The sequence below is a fragment of the Vollenhovia emeryi genome, unplaced genomic scaffold, assembly GCF_000949405.1.
Source record: "Vollenhovia emeryi isolate VEMERY1.0 unplaced genomic scaffold, V.emery_V1.0 DF939178.1, whole genome shotgun sequence".
NCBI lineage: Eukaryota > Metazoa > Arthropoda > Insecta > Hymenoptera > Formicidae > Vollenhovia > Vollenhovia emeryi.
The window spans coordinates 791476-810263 of NW_011967188.1; the positions used below are offsets into that span (position 1 = coordinate 791476).

The window sequence follows — 18788 nt, forward strand, 5'->3', positions numbered from 1 at the left end:
AGAGAGCCGGAGCCAGGTTGAGCGGCAAGACTGCGGATCGTCTTTCCACCCACGATTGATCTGTTTGTCAATCGGGCGGCGCCTCCGCCTGATATTGCCTCTCTCTCTCTCTCTCTCTCTCTCTCTCTCTCTCTCTCTCTCTCTCTCTCTCTCTCCCTCCCTCCCCCTCCTCTCTCTCTCTCTATCCCTATTCGCACGCTGCCTTTCGTTCCCTCTCTCGAGAACATCCCTTTGCCTGGTGCTCCTCGTCCTGCCCTACGTTCGCTGCCTCTCGCACGTTTCCCAATAGGACGTGGGCCGACGTCAAAAAAGACCTCTCTCATCCGGATGGTGGAGTGACAGTCACGTCTCTCGGTCGTACGTTTCGTGCATATGGATCGCCCGGCGCGGTCTCCTCCTCCCAAGGATAATCGAGAATCGTTGTCGTCTCGTTACAGCTCGCCGTATGGAGGAAAGATCTCACGGGAGTCACTTTCACTGTCGCTACGTCTTTATCTCGCCGCTTTTCTGTTCGCTTGCTTTTGACACGCGGCTTTCCACCCTCCGCCCGACGTCTCGGAAAAAATTGCTGATTGCCCGTCGCGCTGCTTCTTTGCGCTCATTTGTTGTACGATCGCTCAAACGCGCAATGCTAAGCGATTCTTCATAACACGAGAGCTTTCTCGTGATATTGTGAATTATTATAAGATCGGATTTAGGTGTACAGATCCAAACAGAAAATGCGTTAATAAAGAAAATCATAAAAGTATGCTTTGAAAATATTTTTATGGTACACTGGTGTCTTTTTCCGTAAATGTAAGACTACTTAAAACACCAGAAGTTAAATTGCCTTAGGTACGTGCGTAACGCAAGCGTTATAAAATTCTGCTGGAGAATTACAGAGAATGCGCTTTTTTTTAAATAAAAAATGCAATAAGAAATGAAACAACATGTTCTTACGTATTTTTTATTTCTCCCAGGTTCGGCACACTACTAGTTGTTCGCGAATGCGGCGTATGACGGATTTCTCGAGGTGACGGTAAGTCAAAGAACTCCGGTACGTCATTACACAATATTACTAGACGCGAAAGTCCAAAGGAACATATACACGAAACTTTTCTCATAAGAGCGTCGTGTGCAATTTTTTTAAAAGGGCTTTTCAATTTTCTCACTACCCGCGACGTCTCCAACTTACACAGCATAGCTATTAAAAGGACACGAAAATGCCGTATGATCAAATAGTCACCAATCGATTGTAAATAAAAAAAATAAAAGATATAATTAAACGCGTCGGAGGAAAGTCTTTCAATAGTACAAATATAGTAAATTATAAATCAAATAAGCAAGAGGGCCTTTAGGTTCGTGCAAGACGTCAGTAGCCCAATAACTGTAATCTAAACCGTGAATTCATACACCGTTTTCCACCTTGTCCTGCGCGTCGGTTTCTTTTCGGACACAACACAGTTTCATTTGGAAGGAATTATTGTCGTAATAATAAATTTAACCTCTTAAACTCATCTCGCTCCTTTCGCTACGAGAATTGTTGTAAATAAAATATAAGAATATTCTATTCAACTATCTTAAAAGAATTCTAAAAGAATCCCAGCTAAGACTCTGGGAAACTCAGACCAGGTCTGTACAGAGAAGCGTTGATTACGTTGGAGATTAGAAACGCGTCGCATTTAAAGATAAAGATCGCACGGTCGACCCGCAGAGGATCGATACTCGAGACTGAGCCCGTTAACGCTTTCGATCGCTAACACTCTCGATGGTTAAATGGCCTCACAGAGCCGAACGGTTCGTCCGTTCCCTCCTTCGCTTAAAGCGTGGGGCCGGTCCGCATTTAAGCTCGTATAATTTTCGCACTAACTAGGGGAAGAAATTACCCCTCTGTGCGAATTACCGTTCGCGCAAGTAAATTCGCATGTTCTGGCTGCTCCTAGTTTTCCCGCAGCGCTCGCTATTCACGCTTTCCACCTCTACCGATGACCCGGTTCCGAAATTATCATTGTGGACGAGAGTAGCTCGGAAGCTATGCCGTTTCCAGCGCTTCATCCGGATTTCGTATCGTGAGAGAAGAATACGCAACACGTAAAAAATCTGACGTTATACAAACTGTCTCTCCTCCCCTCGCCGTTTTTCTCCTTTTTCATGGCGGCTCTGATTTTTCGTCGTGAATTTTACAGGAGACACGCTAGAGGCTTGACGAACGTTCGCCAACGTATGCTTTAATTGAATAGAGCAACGAGGTTACCGCGTAACTCGATTTTACATGCAAAACGCGCATCGATAATTTGCGAGCATGCTGCGAGGTTTACGCTTTAGCGAGTTGGTTAAATAGTTTGTTTCCGTTTTCACGTGGCTTTCAGAAGGACCCGAATAAAATTGCTCCCCCAATTCACGAGGGGATACGCGCGCTCGCTTCCGTTTGATTCGAAAAAATATCGCGGGGAAGGTTTTATTTACTCTGAGAATCTCTGAAAACGCTTCATCCCTCAACGTGAAAAGAGGGAACGCGCGCGTAATGGCATCGGAAAACTTTACTTTTGCCGGCTCGTGTAAATTTGTCACAGGGGTGTTAAGAAGAACGCTATCTACGTAGATTGCCCGTGCAGTTGAGCATTTCGCGTGATAAGCCACACCACGGGGGTGTAATTTACAAGAAGATGAAGTTACCGTCATGGGGGAACCGATAGTGAACTAGGTTGTTGGCGTGTAGTTTGAGCAATAGTCTATGATAGAAGCGGTCCGAAACAGGACGTGTAGCGAGAACGCGGGCTAGGCGACCAAGTTTACGTAGCACCATAATCTCACTTGTTCAACAGATCACCGCTTTCGTGATTGCCTCGTGACTTCGGCTACGTTATCGGTTTCGCGATAATACGAAGTCCGATACAATTTCCCCAACTATTATTACATTAAGCATAAAATGACGTGAAATCAAAGTAGACGAACAAGTGAACTTTTCTCTATCCAGTTACTAAATTCGAATCGGTAAACCAGTTATTAAAATTGAAAACAGTCGCGTTGTGATCAATCACAGGTAATTCTACAGACAATCAGTTTTCATGCACCGCCAGATGACAGGGATCCAGTCGTCGAAATCGTCGGCGTTGGGTAACGCGCAGTGTACGAAATTCAAATGGAACATGTACGACCGAGGCCAAGGGGGTAACCACTAGCTAAAATGCTGTCCCACCGATTACATGATTTCATTAGATTTCATCTGATTACAAATAATTTCATCTAATTGCAAATAATTTTCTTACATGCACGTTTAAAAATAGGCGACGTTGTTAAGAGCTGTTAGATTTCCTCAAAACATTATATCTTTTTTTCGGTGAGGTAGAAAACGTGTTTCCTTGCTTCCCACTTTTCCCACCAGTCTAACTGTGGTCTTAACGAGAAGTAATTTTGCGTTTGTATCTACTGTATTTTGTTCTAAATTTGCGCACAAAGGTGTACAAACTCACTGTCCTAACAGCAACTGCTTCAGTCTTATTGTGAAAAAAATAATACGCGCTTATAGGCGTAATCTATGATGTGTATTTGGATATTCACTAAAAGAAGTAAATTTTTTGAGAAAATGAAAACAATTTGAGAAAATGTTGAAATTTAATTTTTATTGCCTAACAAGTGAAGGAACTTGAAAATGAAGGCAAAACGATTACATGGAGATTTCGTAAGGATTTCATAATGGTTTCAGAGACACTGTCCCATAATTACATTAAGTGATTACCCCCTTGACGAAAGCGCCGAGCGTTAGAACGTAACATAATTTAATTTTTCATGGCAAAAGCGAGTTAAATATCTTACCCGTATTGTTAACCGGATGTCCACCCCTCACCGGCCAGCCGACGGACGTGCTCGCTTTGGACGAGAAGCTGAAGTAGGCCAAGAACTGGGACCGCGTTGTGTTCTCGTTTATCCTGAAACACGCGTGTTTCGCACGTTAGCGTACACTTCGTAATGCGCACCGGCTTTTGTGCGTTGCGACAATAAAAGGAAACGTTAGCGTGATAAATTACTGCGGGTCCAGCACCTATATCGCACGAGCCGGTGCCGTTCGCTTCGCTACGCGTCGCGACCTATGGTCACGATCACGGTATTTACGACGGAATCTTGGCGCGCGGCAGGCAAATTTACGGATTCTTTCAAAGTGATATACAGCAAATAACCCGGCGGCGGGCGATGTACTCGCGCGATTTATTGCGGCCTGTTTTTGTCATCATTCCGCATACGGCTCGTAAATCACCGATGCGCTTTTATTGACGGGCCGCCCTTATCGGACGTGGCGTGCGGTTTCACCCGATAGCCCGGCCAATAAAAAGGGCCTTTCAAGCGGGCTTCAAGAAATTCGGCGGATATAAAACGAACAATTCGCGATGGATAGCCGCGGTGACGTAGCCATTTGCCAGCCGTTATAAATCAATGATCGCTTATCTGCTTGTGCGATCCGCAATCTGCAAGCGACAGATTTCTTGACACATCCTATTAGTCCGTGGAAATAATTATTATTACTCAACTATCGTTGTTTTTACTTTCCACTTTGTTTTAGCAATTTGGAAATCACAGATTTCTTCATATCATAGCCCGTTGAAGTAATCATTATTTATCAACTACTATTACCTATTGCTCTCAGACAATTATTTTCTTGCTTCAGACTTTTGTTTTCTTCCTACGCAAAGGAAATTCCGCAGATTCTACGTTTGATTAATCCCGATTGCATAGGAAATTCTACAATCATCCAATTAATCTCCGAAATAACGAGAAACACGATTGAGAAAGAGAGAGAGAGCAAACGAACTAGACACTGCATTTGAAATGCGTGTCAATATGTCATTGCACAAAGTGCAAATTCCTTGCTAAAAACTCGGACAAGCGAAAGTTTCGTTATCGCGAACGGCTGTAAGCCCGGAAACTTTCTGAAACGAAGAGAAAAGTTGTGTGTATATATATATTTCCAACGCGAGGAGTCGCGTTCTCAAAGAAGGCGCGATGTTTCGTCGAGATTGATCAGACGTCGATCGGGAACCGAGGGGATCGTTTGTCGCGCTCGAAAGCTGTTTAGAAAGCAGGCGGGGCATAGTGTTTCGTCGAATCGCTGAGTATCGATATCCCCCAACTTTGTCGCGAAGCAACTTCGCACTTTGGGAGAAACGTCGTACATACGAATTTATCCGCAGGTAAAGCGACGCCTATCCTCGTCGAGAGGGATTATGGAAAAGCGATGTTCCTTTCGTTCCTTCATAGAACGGCAGATCCAGGATAAAAGTTTTTCAGCGTTTAATCGACATACAAATTATACGCAAACTCAATTACCAAATACAAAACAGAACTTTCTCAATTTTGATTGAGAAAAATCTTTTACATTTATTCTCGTTTGCATGTTTTTTTTTTGCCTACGCACGTTCAACAGCAGGAAAACTTGTGTCAGCGGTTTACAGCGTTCTGTCGATACTCTCGAAGATCTCCTACGTTTATCGACACCCTCCAATTTCCCATTCAGACCCCGTCTGACGAAGATCATGTCGACGAACAACCGTCGCAACACCTGAGAAATCGTGTCCGTCTCGGCAAACCACAGTCAATTTACTGTATCAGAACCAATTCTGCGAATACGGTCCAGAGATCGTGTCGAATGTAAGTTAGAAGTGGATGAGGAGAAGACGAGGAACGGACTTCGTAGCGAGGGGGCAGGGCGCCATCGCGGTAGAAGGCACCTCTAATTCGATTATTTAGTTAGGTCAGGTTCGCTGTAGTTGGGTTAGCGTCAGCTGGGGCCAAAGGTTATTCGAAGGCACTCGTAACTCCTAATTGTATTTACTTACAATAAATCTTCTACCTTCGCCCCCTTGTCCATCCTGTATTTGATTAGCGGCCAATCCGGCGGCTATCCCTTCGCGATGCATTCCGAAACTTGTGACGTTTCTAGGTGCTGATAATATCAGCGGCGTTTACGGTAATTCTCTGATTAATTGACGGTCGAACTTATATTCGAGTTTCACCCAATTCTCCAGACGTCGATTGACCATTCGGTGGAATTTACGGTACCTTCTCACGGTGAAATACCATTACGTATATTAATGCACGCCATTATTCTGCACCGACATTATTAATCTTGTCCAGAGGTTTGTTAAAAAGTGTATGATTTATTATAATAAATGTTAATAGAGCACTTATAAATTCTATACTTTGGACTCTAGATATATACTTCGGTTTAAAGGTAAATTTATATATTATGCATATTTCTAATATATTTTTCGGTGTTACAAGGCATGCACTTTAGGGGAGATTCCGTAAAATGTTATATCGATCGCGGTAGGACGAGAGTCGCCTCTCAAAGAAAGCCGAGGTTAAGCAAATCCTCGAGACGATGAAAGAAGACGGCGGCGGTAATCCCTGTGGGGTTTACAAAGATTAGGATGCAAATTTTGGAAAGCATTAGACGAAAGCATCGACGGCGTTCCCCGTGAGGGCAAAATCCTTTTCGGCATCTATCGAGACGTTAAACCGATTCAGTATGCCATTAAAGCAGGTTTATTCTCGTGGACGGGGCGAGTCGATGGCCACGTTATGGCGAAACCGCGCGTAAATTTCTACGCAGATGCCAGCGAGAACCGTGAGATGGGACTTATAAAGTTCCATGAGGCGAACGAGCCTTCGAGAGTTTCATGCGTGCAGAATCACAATTTGTTCGCGACTCGAACAAGAAAATTTCCGTCCTGCCGGAATACAGAGGGATTTTATCGTCCGCGAGGATTTTAATCATGGGCGATAAAGTTTATTACGCGTGCGTTATGAAATAGCGATTTTTTAAAGAAACGTGTCTCACAACAATGACTCCGAATTGCTTCTGTAATTTTCTAGTCAAAAGCGTGAGATTGCGTAATTTTTGAAACATTGAGCGTCACAGTTTTGTATTATTAAAACTCAGTCGTCAAGTTAAGCGATCAATATTTTTGTAGTTCAATTGCAATTTAATCATATTTTATTGTACTATATAACAAGTTTATTTAAGCGGCAGTATTTACCGAGAATCTTCTCTCTGTTATTGCAAAGATCTTGTATTTCAAAATGTCTCGCAAAGTACGAGAAGAACTTCTCAATGTTGGTATGAAGATTAAAATGCAAATTTTTGCAGCTCAGCGCTGATTCCCGTGAAAGCCGAAGAACGCTCTACAAACTCTCTACACGATCCTCCGAACATTAATTTTCGCGAATGAGAGAAAACGAATTTTAATGAAAAAAAGTGAAATCCGCGCTTCTTGAAATTTACACGATGGATTATAGCGATATACCATTTTTTCCAGGTAATATTTGCAAAAAGTTTGCGGGAACACACTTACTTTCTTTTGTTTAACAAAACTTAGATGCACTTCTGTTTCTGATAAAATATTGATAACAAAAGAACTGAGCTCTTAGCAACATACAGAAAAAGATACGAGAGGCTCTTTCTATTCCTTTCTATTCCTGAGGAAAAGGAAACGAAGAACGTATAAGTGTAGCACATATGAATAAAGTAGAAAAATTATTTACACACGTACCCACATATTAAAACTTGTTTTTTTTTTCATAACTTAAAGAAGTACAACATAAACGCTTTTCTATATAAAAAAAATCGCGTGTGTGCATTCGATTCTTTCAACAAAGAATGAAATTATTAAATAACATTTCTCTTTATATTACAAAATAGTCGCGTTGAACAAAGTTATCTTGATTTACAGTCCACGATATCAATTTTTATGCTTCAGAAGTTTAGTCACGCTGTCACGAAAACTTTTGCGAAGTATGAACAATTTTTTCGAAACCAATATTCGAAACTTTTGGGAAATTATCCGGAAAGGGCTAGCTAATAGCGAAGTTTGACACTTATAAACTATATTTTTCACGCTCATATAGTCGACCGTTTGAGGAAGTTTGTGCTCGTTCACTGCAGACGCGCGCGTATGTATATGTATGTATGTGTGTATGTGTGGGTATGTGGGCATGTGTGCGTGTGGATTTGCCCAATAACAGACCCGACGCTTCTTTACTTGGAGAACAAAATTAAGGAGTCGGGCGCGCACGGGTCCGGTAAAAGGTTTGCTGGTTCGTTACTGTAACGAACTTCTTCCCACGATCTGATCCGAATTCCGATCGTGTTGGAAACCTTCGAAAATAAACTTTTCACGGGGCACCGTATTTGCACTGCTCTCGAAGTCTTATATCGTCTCGTTCTTACCCGAGACTAAGATATTGCAAACAGGAAATTCGCGTGAATTCTACGCATGTAGGAAGCGACAACGGTCCGTGACAATGAGAAAACACTTTTAACGACATTAAATTTAGTTCTCGTCCGTAAAATATGGCCGCGAGCGAGCGGCGCGGAGTAATGACTGAGTGAAAATGTAATGCAGAAAAATGGGATGGAAGTGACAAAGCGAAAATATAACGCGCGCGGATAAAAGACAATAAAGTAATATGAGGAAAATGAATTGTGGATATATATATGTGACGCGTGGCAATTAGTGAACAAATATTAAGTATCATGGACAAGTATCATGATTAAATTCTCTCGCAACAGCGGCGCGCAGTTCGGCAAACCGTGCGCAATTCGGCCAACCTTTCGTTCATCCGCTTATTGATTTCATTTGCATTAATAATCCTTTCGCGCGCCAAACCAGCCGGTTATTATGCTTAATTTTCAAAGCTTATTATCTTGGTAATTGGCCAACTAAATTTCATTCTGTTTGGTGTATGCGCGTTCTATACCGGACGCGCTGGGACTTTTGCGCGTATAATCGCGATTTAAATGGGACTTTTGCGCGAAAACACTTAACTCGCCTGGAGTGTGCGGCTCTGAAATTTTCAGCGGTCCGTCACACCGTGATGCGCCGCCGCGTTTATCACGAATTTCGATCGCAGCTGTATTGCGATGGTCAATTTTCGAAAAGTATGCCGCGTAATTAAAGCATAGTTTCATAACACGCATACTCGTGCACGCATAATTAAAAGACGTTTAACGGTTCTACATTTCCTATTTTGCAAAATATGCAATTTGCAGTTCAATAATTGTAGTGCACTTGCTTTCTCGACTTATACGAATCACTTTACACTTCAAAGTATTGCGAGTAATTATAAAATGTTACGTGTGCCTGAAATTAAAAATGTACACATAAAGATTTCGCGTTTCTCTCAATTAGTAATACAGGTACTCTGGGGGGAAAAAAGACAGTTAGTAACCCATTTTGGGACCCACAATTAATAATCGAATTATTTGGATTGTTCGTAACTCTAATCTTTTACGAATTTTACCCCGCGTAGCTAAAAATTGCAATTAGCTATTCTATCTATATCCAAGATTTTTAAATAATACTAATCAAAATTCTCTCAGTTAGTTCTGTCGATATTCAGTAACGCAAAGATAATTTTCACTTATGAGGTACGAACCGAAATGTTAAGTTACTCAACTACAAAAAAACGATCAAACTTTTTCCCCGAGTAGAGTTAGGAACAATCCAAATAATTCAATTACTAATTGTGAGCCCCAAAATGGGTTGCTAACTGTACTTTTTTCCCAGAGTACATATACATATGTACACACTTTACCACGAGTGTCTAAATCACTTGTTTAGAAAAATTTTATTTTGTTTAACTACGCTATGCACGTGTGTCTGCTTCGCGAATACTCTGTAGCATCGAAACCACATGAAATTTATTGGTAATTGAGAGTACGGTAGAACGGTTCAAACAGCATGAGGTCAATAATAAATATTGCATAAACGCCCTGTGGTCTCGTTCTTCATTAGCGATAGATTAATACGTATTGCGTTTCAATATTAGTGTAATGAAAAATATTCGATTTTATAAATGTTCACGAAGCCAGCTACCACTTGGCTCAACAGCCAAGAGAAATTTGAAAACAGCTCTCTTTTTATTTTATTAATTTTAATAATACCACTGAATACTCATTCTCTATGCGCGATTCAGTTGTGTTAAAGGTGCGTGAAAACTTTGACCTATTGTTAGCGTTAGTATGATAAAATAAAATTTGTCTGTTTAACACGTTATTGAATCGCTAGTCATTGTTCCCATCAATATATTATGATTCAGACTAGAGGAAATACGACAGGCGTGAAAAGGATCACTACCTGCCATTCTCGAAGGCGCTGCGTTTTAGAACATGACAGAAGGCGCGCCCGGGTGTAAAATCAATTTTCTCGCGGGGCACGTCTTTTCCGGGATTACAAAACACTTCGACAACCGCTTGGCATGGCAAAGTAAAAGTCGCGGATCGAAAAGCCACGCCGGATGTAAAGGAAATAAACGAAGCGAGGAAGCGTGCGAGACATTCTAAAGCCGATGGTGGTACTGAGGTGGGGAGCGAAAGAGAGAAGGAGATTGGGATCTGGCAGCTTTGTCGAAACGTTTCTTCATCCTTCGTCGAATCGTACGTATTGCCTCGTAGCAAATGTAGGCGCATAGCCTGAATGCGAGAACGCGTAGGCACTCACCGATCTGACGTTGCAAAAGACGTGTAAGACGTTCAGAATGATGACGAGATCGAGGGCGGGAGAGACGCGCGAACACGAGATCCAAGGGGGTAACCACTAGCTAAAATGATGTCCCACCGATTACACGATTTCATTTCATACGATTTCATTCATATTCATATTCATTCATATTCACTAAAAGAAGGAAATTTTTTTGGAAAAGGAAAACGAGCTGAGAAAATGTTCAAATTTAATGTTTATTGTCTAACAAGTGAGGAGACTTGAAAATTAAGACAACACGATTACACGGGGAGTTCGTAAGGATTTCATAAGGATTTCGGAGACATTGTCCCACGATTACATAAAGTGGTTACCCCCTTAACGAGATCGGTCGGTCGGCGAACAAGTTCTCGCATAAATGACACATAGCCTCGGCACTTTCGCCGATTACTTTTTCTAAACCCTCATTGTCGAGGGCGCGCTGCAATACTATCGCCGAGACCTGTTTTCCATACACGGGTGCGATCGCGTAGAGGGTGAATCAATAATCTTTTGCGGAAAGAGCGTATTTCACGTCGAGGAGGATCCTTTGATACGGAGGGCACAAAGATTATATTCTGTACGGTTCTCTGCGGCTGCTTCGAAGCATGATATATTGCTATGCGTTACATCGATCTCTTTAATCACGTTGCTACGAGATTTGCCGTGTTCGCCGCGGTCAAACATCTCGCAGGTCGAAATTGCCAAGCAAATAGCTCGTAATCGATACAGTAATAATAAATTTAATTTCAAACGGAACTTGTAAGCTTGCGCGCATCAACAATACGCGATACTGTTAACAGCTTCCGAGAAAGAAAACGAAGAAAATTATTTAGCATTATTGGAAGGATTTATGCTCGACATTTCCGCTACGTTCAGCCTTGTAGAATCGAGAAACCTCTTGCGGCAACTTTGAAAAAAAAAGGGAAAGAAAGGGGGAGGAAAAAGAAATAAAAGGCGATCGAAGAGCGTTCTGTAAAGCAAACGAAGAAGGAAACGGAAGATGTGTGCTCGTGTAGACGGAGCAGCAAGGTTAAAAAGGGGGCCCTGTCAGAAAGCTTCTTCGCGCTCATGCGATGTAGCACTTGCAAATCCATGTTTCCCTGCGAGAATCTCACATTGCGTGTGGATAAACGTTCCCTTTGCCGTAACTATATATTTCCAGAACGAATGTAAGCATCGAAGCGAGTGCGCGCGATCGAAAGAGAGATGCTTATGCGCCGTAGCCTCCTCCTTGGTACGTCACTCCGTCCGCCTCCTTGCCGCCCCGCCACGTGAGGAAACGCAAATACTGAAATATTTTCTTGAAGTTCTGGAAACGCTCCCCGAATATAAACGCGACGTAACAGTCTTTGCGCGTCTGTGCGGACTTAAATGCAAGCGCAAATTCGCGCCGTCTCCTCGCGTGGCGATTGTTCGATTCGGTTACATCATTGATGCGAATTGTAATAATTAGAAATTTTATAATAATGTTACACTAATTCACGCGAGCTGAAAAATACATGGAAGACATTTTTAGTTTTTATTCAATCGTTCTTAAATGATTTAAATGACGATTAAATTGTTTTTCATCCAATGATTGAAACCAGATTACAAGTTTCTTAATTTTCCCCATTTGTAAATCTGATTAAAACTCATACTTTGGGGGAAAAAAGACAGCAGCCCACTTTGGGGCCCACAATTAATAATCGAATTATTTGGATTGTTCATAATTCTACTCTGGGAAAAATTTTGACCGTTTTTTTTTAGTTAAGCAGCTTAACATTTCGGTTAGTGCGTTTTAAGTGAAAATTATCTTTGCGTTACTGAATATCGACAGAACTACTTGAGAGAATTAATTAGTATTACTTTAAAATCTTAGATATAGATAGAATAGCTAATTTCGATTTTTAGTTACGCGGGGTAAAATTCGTAATAGATTAGAGTTACGGACAATCCAAATAATTCGATTACTAATTGTGGGCCTCAAAGTGGGTTGCTAACTGTCTTATTTTCCCCAGAGTAAGCAGTGTGAATCTTCGGGTAATCATAATGAATTCTTACTTCGATGTAACGTAGACTTATGAGATTTCGATGTAATATGAAGAAAGGAGCGATCCGGATGAACATAAAGGGTGGATTGAGGCGCGTGAAGGCACGCGAGAAATTCAGGGGTAAAAAAGCCGAGGAACCGCGGCACCGGGTACGTCGTCAGAATGCGCCTTCATTCCTCCTCGGTGTTACCGTAAATCCATATCGCGGGGAAGAATCTCGTATGCATGTGCATCTCGCGAACCGGAAGTACCGATGCGGTGCCAGAAACGGCGACGGGAGTTTGCATTTCGATCGCATCGAACAACGGAAAATAAAATTTCCCGACAAACGAAATTCCCTGCGCGAATATAGGTAGTGGACGTGTTATTGCCGATGCTAAAAGAAAGAGAGAGCGAGAGGGGGACGGGGAAGGGAGAGATTGCACAAAGTCCGAGAAAATCGCGGGATCAGTTTTCTGCATCGAGTAAATCAGACTGCCGGTTTATACCGCACGAGCCGATTTTATATCTGCAATGTAAAATGACGCCAATCTATTCCAAGTTTCAATATGCCGTGATGAAATTTAAATAAAACGCGCTTCGCATCGTTCACAGAGAATATTGGTGACATCCACGTGAATATAATACAGGTACAAGAATACGAGGTGTTTAAACGTTTAAAATTTCAAACGTATCTCAATTTTAAATGTTAACACGTAATACGTAATAAGATGCAACAGTTCCAACCCGAGAATATAAAAAAGATAGTAAGAGATAACAAGTGTTTGTTATTGGTTTTCAATATAATCATCCTTTACCTGAATATATATTTTGTAGACTGATGAATTAACTTTTTACAAAGTAATCTGCGCAATGTTAAATCATTTTAAAAATAAAAATTCAGAATTATTTTTTAGAAGTATAGAAAAATTAATTCATTTTTCTCAAAAATGTATTAAAATAAAAAGTAATTGTACTGAAAAATAAAAATAGGTTATTTTTCCTTTTTTTTAGTAAACAGAAAACTTTTAGACCTTACTACGTATATCCAAATACGCAAAAAAAAGAAGAATGTTGGCAGCAATTTCAATTATAGACTTATTGAGAAACCACAGGTTAAAATATATGAGAAAAACGTTTCTGCCTCACATACAATTCGTATGCATATTCAGCGAGTAGAAAAGTATTTGTCATCGCCAATATCAAATGAGGAAAAATATCGCTGGGAAAAGATACTACGAGATGTACTATAAAGCGTTTTCCTCGTTTTATAGCCCGTCCTATTTCATTTTCCTGTCCACTGTACAGTGGCGTGAAAAAAGTTTAATACCTCTCCAGAGAGATCTTATTTTTCATCACTGTAAAAGTATTGATCTAAACTTCCACTCGGCACGTTTCAAAAATTGTCAGCTTAAAATGCGAAAGTTGCGAAGCGCATTAACTTCGCGCTGCAATAAAAAGAAAAAACCCGCGAAGGAGATATTGAGAAGAAGATTACTCCCAGTTTTTCTTTTTTTTTTTTCGTCAAGTGTGGCAATACAAACTAAAAGGAAGATAAATAGCGTAAGCTACGTTACGAAAAACGAGATATAAACGAGCATATTATTTGAGTCGAAGAAGTCTGCGAATTCGTAAAAATTTTTTTTTCCACTGAATCACATGGACTGTATTACGCACCGCGTTCACGTACGTGCCATCGGCACGTATATGTGCTGTAAGTATTAAGAGGGTGTAAACGATTCCAGCACGTAGACGAGCTCGTGCACTTAAGGTATTAAGGCGAGAGGAAACGACGCTCGTGTGAAAATTGATATCTTCCACAGATTCAAATATCTTGAAACGTTCAAGAAATTAACTATTTATTGAAATTTAGTCGAGTCGAAATTAATCACGTGCGTTTTGTAATACACATGGTTCCTTACATCGCTTGCGTTACCACGCAGCGGCGCAGCTAGAAATAATAAATTTTTGCTGTTTTTTTTTAATGATTAGTAACTTGGTAGATTAACGGCGTTGCTCTCGAATAATCGAGTATACATGAATGATTTTACTTCAATTTTTGTCGCAATTTTGTTCCGTACCGTTTACATGATTTTCTGGAAAACCAACACATCTTCTCAAGAAATCAGCAGTAGCACAGTTTACGGCTGAGATGTTCTATTTCGACTCATAAATAAAAAATCTGTATCTTCTCTCCCAGCAGGGTATAGCATAACATAAAATAGTTCGTGCGAAGGAACAATAAAATGTTGCGAGTACATTCGCTTGAAATACGGAAGTTAATGCTTATGCACAATGCAATTCAAGCCATGGCTACGTTGCCAGCAAACCTAAAAGATTTTATATTTCGATTCTGTTGAATGGGGAAAATAAAATTTGTCGAACGGCGTAATTTTATGTGGACGCGAATGGTTGTATGTACTACGATCGCTGCAGAGTTTCTCGAAAAGATGCGAGAGAGAAAAAAAAAGAACACGGTAATAGAGTAACACGAGGGAAGTAAAGATATAATATTTCGCAAACGTAGCTTTTATCTTTTAGGATGGTATAAACGAAACGGAAAATATATATTATCTTTTTTTATCGCACGTTAAAATATATTTTCCCCCACGGTTTGATCGATGAAACCCGATATCGCGCGTTATCTTGGACAGATATTTTTGCGCCTCTAGCGCTTTACAGTTGGGATGTCGAATGAAACTTCACGTGGATACAAATAAACCGCGTATTAGTAGTGACGTAAGGTAGATGATTGCACCAGATCGTGGGGAAAGACTTCCACGGTCAGAACGGGAAATTAAATTTCAACTTTGTGTTATCTGGTTTCCTGTTAAATCGTTGTAGACAATGTAAAGGTAGGACCTAATCGTACTCTTGAAAGAAGAGATGAAATAAAATGTAATAATAACGATTGCGTAATCCGAGAATAATGTTAAAGCAGGAAAGAAAGATGAGATATTCGAAATTTTGAAAGTGCTGGCACACGAAATAAAAGTATAATTTAGATTTGATATTTCAACAAATCTGCATTGTATCGCCGTGAAACACGAATCTTTTGCGGCGCGATATTTAATACTTTTAATTCTCGTGCGTATGTGCCCTTCTATTTTCACACAGTCGTTTATTAAATAAATGAATGAATTAATCCCTTTATTCCTGTATGGCAACCTTTTTCATCACAATTCTGCGCGATGAAAAAAAATTTTTTGCTCGTTAACGTTTGCCAGATTGGTAAGTACGGTTGTTTGTTTTTGACGTGCGCACACACGCACGGGCTACCGAAAGAATAATTCATCGTACGAGACTACGGCATGGTCTTGCGAGTACACATACGGGAACTCAACAATAGGATTCATGGGTTCATATAAAAGCGCCGCGGGCTGCATTTCGCAAAACACGTATCCTCAATGTTGAAGCAGCGCTCGCCTACACAGATCACGCAGTAATATTTTTCTGAGGGGGCGATGGCACGAAAGTAATCAGCCATATTCATTAATGACTGCGTATTGCGTACGATGACATTCATTAGCGTAATGACAAACGATTAGCATCAACGCGAATAAGAAGATATTCTCGAAGAGAAAAAGATCCTCTTATACTAACAACAAACAGTCAGTTTGTTAACAATAGTTAGTAAATTAATTTTTTATCTCTCGTTTTTGCTGTTCCTCTCACGCGAGAAATTATTACAGTTATAATGTGCACTTTTCTCAATTCACTTTTATCCGTGTAATTAGTATAATTTACCATGAAATTATATCGCTAAATGCATGACGTCTTTTTATTTCGGGGTTAACTATGATCAAACGAAAGGCCGCGGCCTGCGACAAACAAAGTGAAATATCTGTCACAATACAGATAGTCGGAAGCTCGTCGAGTACATTTTTACTTGGTCTACCGCACGAATTAAAAATTTCGTTTGTGCGTCGACGAACGGGGCTGGCCCGTGGCGCGCAATGTTGGTCACATTTCATGATAACGCAGTGGAATAATTGCAAAGAATATAACGTTGTGAGGAGAAACGCGCACGATAATTCTACAAATTTCGAAAATATTTATTCTCGTTGTACTTTATCCCTCTATGAAGCTTAAAATAATACAAATATGGCCTTTGTCAATTTGCAAATTTACATGCAAAACTCAATTGAAGAGATGTGTGTGCTTAGCGGCAGAGAATTCTCTGAAAAAAGAAATCAGCGTTTCATCGTGCACTTCGTTCCAATTAACTTTAATCACATTAATTAATAGCGAGGATCGTACAGTTTGGTAACGAATCTACAACCGCCGAAGGCAGCCGCCGATAAGCGGCGAATCCGCCAAATTTCCGATGCACTTGCTGAAAGGCTCTCCGCACCGTGCCTTCGCACATGCACAACGTAATTACTCGCGAAACCGCAGCCGCGATAGCGCCCGGGTATCGCCCGTTGGCGTCTTTCCCGCACCTCCATTAAAGGTCGTGTTATTGTCCATCGGGAATCGACTCCGTAAGTGGGCCATCCTGCATAGTGAGAGCACGAAACGGTTGACAGGGTGTCGATAACCTCCGCGGCGAAGGAAATGGAAAGGGGTCGACAATCGGACTCGTAGAATCTCGATAATATCGCCCTTTCGATGGCGGTGCATTGATCGAGAACGAGACGGTCCCAGGATCGTCGGAGGGGGCGAGCGAGCTAAGTTGGATGCACTCTCCGCGGACATCCCAGTTTTCCCATCGTAACGCCAATCCTCTCCCTCCTCATCCGCGAACCGCATCTACTGACATCTCGATTCTCGAGAGCGTCACTCGGACGTGATTATATTAAGCCGCCGTGGTAGGATCCTCCTCGGATTCCGGCGAGCCGCCACGGGCCTTTCGCGATTTACTCTCAGATTTCGCGCCAGGAATTTGCGTATCACGTGGAAAAAACGCGAATTAATTAAGCTCGCCCGCGCCTGCCGCCCCGCTCTGGTCGTATCGTAATATGGGACGACCATAACTTTGATGGCCGGCGTCATAGCGGGATGAAATTCACCGCCGAAGATAACGGCGCCGCTCCACGCGGAATTAAATAACCCGCATACTTTCATCTTACAGCTTTTAAGCGAATGATTCATTTGATACTAAACGATATGAACGAAACCTTTGTTAAATCAGCCCTTGAATTAAAATCTGAATTTAATTAAAATACACTTTCATTGCCTGGATAACTTGTCCATACGGTTACAACATGGTACTCTGTTCGGTGATTTTTATACATTTATTTAAAATAGATAACATAAAGAAACGAAAGTTTTTTTTAAATAAAGATTTAATCAGTAAAAAGCTCTGTACGCGTGTAACACGAGGTCATATTTTAGTTTTTTATTACATATCTATATTATATGCCATTGTATGAATATATCTAACATTTCAAAAAGCATTTTTCCAATTTTGCGTAACCAAATATGACAGATTCGGGCTGTATTCAACTTATCAATAAATTACAAAAAAAAAACCGCCTGCATTCGTAACAATAAGGATAAATAGTTACCTTTGAAATTTTAAAATCCCATTAAAAAATACCATTTAATATTATTAAAAATATAAAATTTAAATTTAAACAAATAAAATGTTTCACAAAGTAAAATCTATCATATCTCCAAAGAGAGCGGGGGTAGATTTAGGTATTACCTATAATATACTGTGAAAATTGAGTTGTATTTATTTAGGATAAATCTATATGTGATTATATCCATTAATACGCAAGATAAATTGAATTTGTTGAAATAATTTAATATCCGCTAATGCGTATTTATCGTGTCACAGATAAAAACACTTGATCACACGATCGTCTAAATTATAATAATCTCTTCAGAGAGATTATTAAATACATTGTATGTATATGCATTTAAATAATCTGTATATTATATGTGTAATTATATGTAAGATAAATACGTACATCTATGATAAATTGAACGTGGAAACATTGTATAGGGACGCGATGTCTCTCTTCCTATTTCCCTGCTTTTCTATATCATTAATATTCAATTATGAATTACCACTTGTTTTACATTCAATGTCGATTATTCAATTTATTAGCTTATCGATTGAATATCAGTTTATAGTTTTGATAAAATGGGCTATTTATTTTAACAAAGTTGATGTAATATAATACGAGTTAGACAAAGGTAGATTTATACATTTTCTTCATGTACGATACGTGATTTACGAATTACGTGGGGAAAATCTAAAAAAAAAATGTGTAAAATGATACTCTCACAAGCGAAACGAGTTGGAAACGAGTAGCTCCGCGATAAGTGCATA

General features: G+C 40.4%; 1 protein-coding gene across 1 annotated transcript in view; it reads right to left on the reverse strand.

The window, feature by feature from the left end:
• The window catches only part of LOC105563334, a 255758-nt gene that overhangs the window by 78225 nt on the left and 158745 nt on the right, over positions 1-18788 (reverse strand). Inside the window, exon 6 of the mRNA XM_012014842.1 lies at positions 3796-3908. Within this exon, the coding sequence (XP_011870232.1) occupies positions 3796-3908 (113 nt within the window). The remainder of the gene's footprint in view (positions 1-3795; positions 3909-18788) is intronic.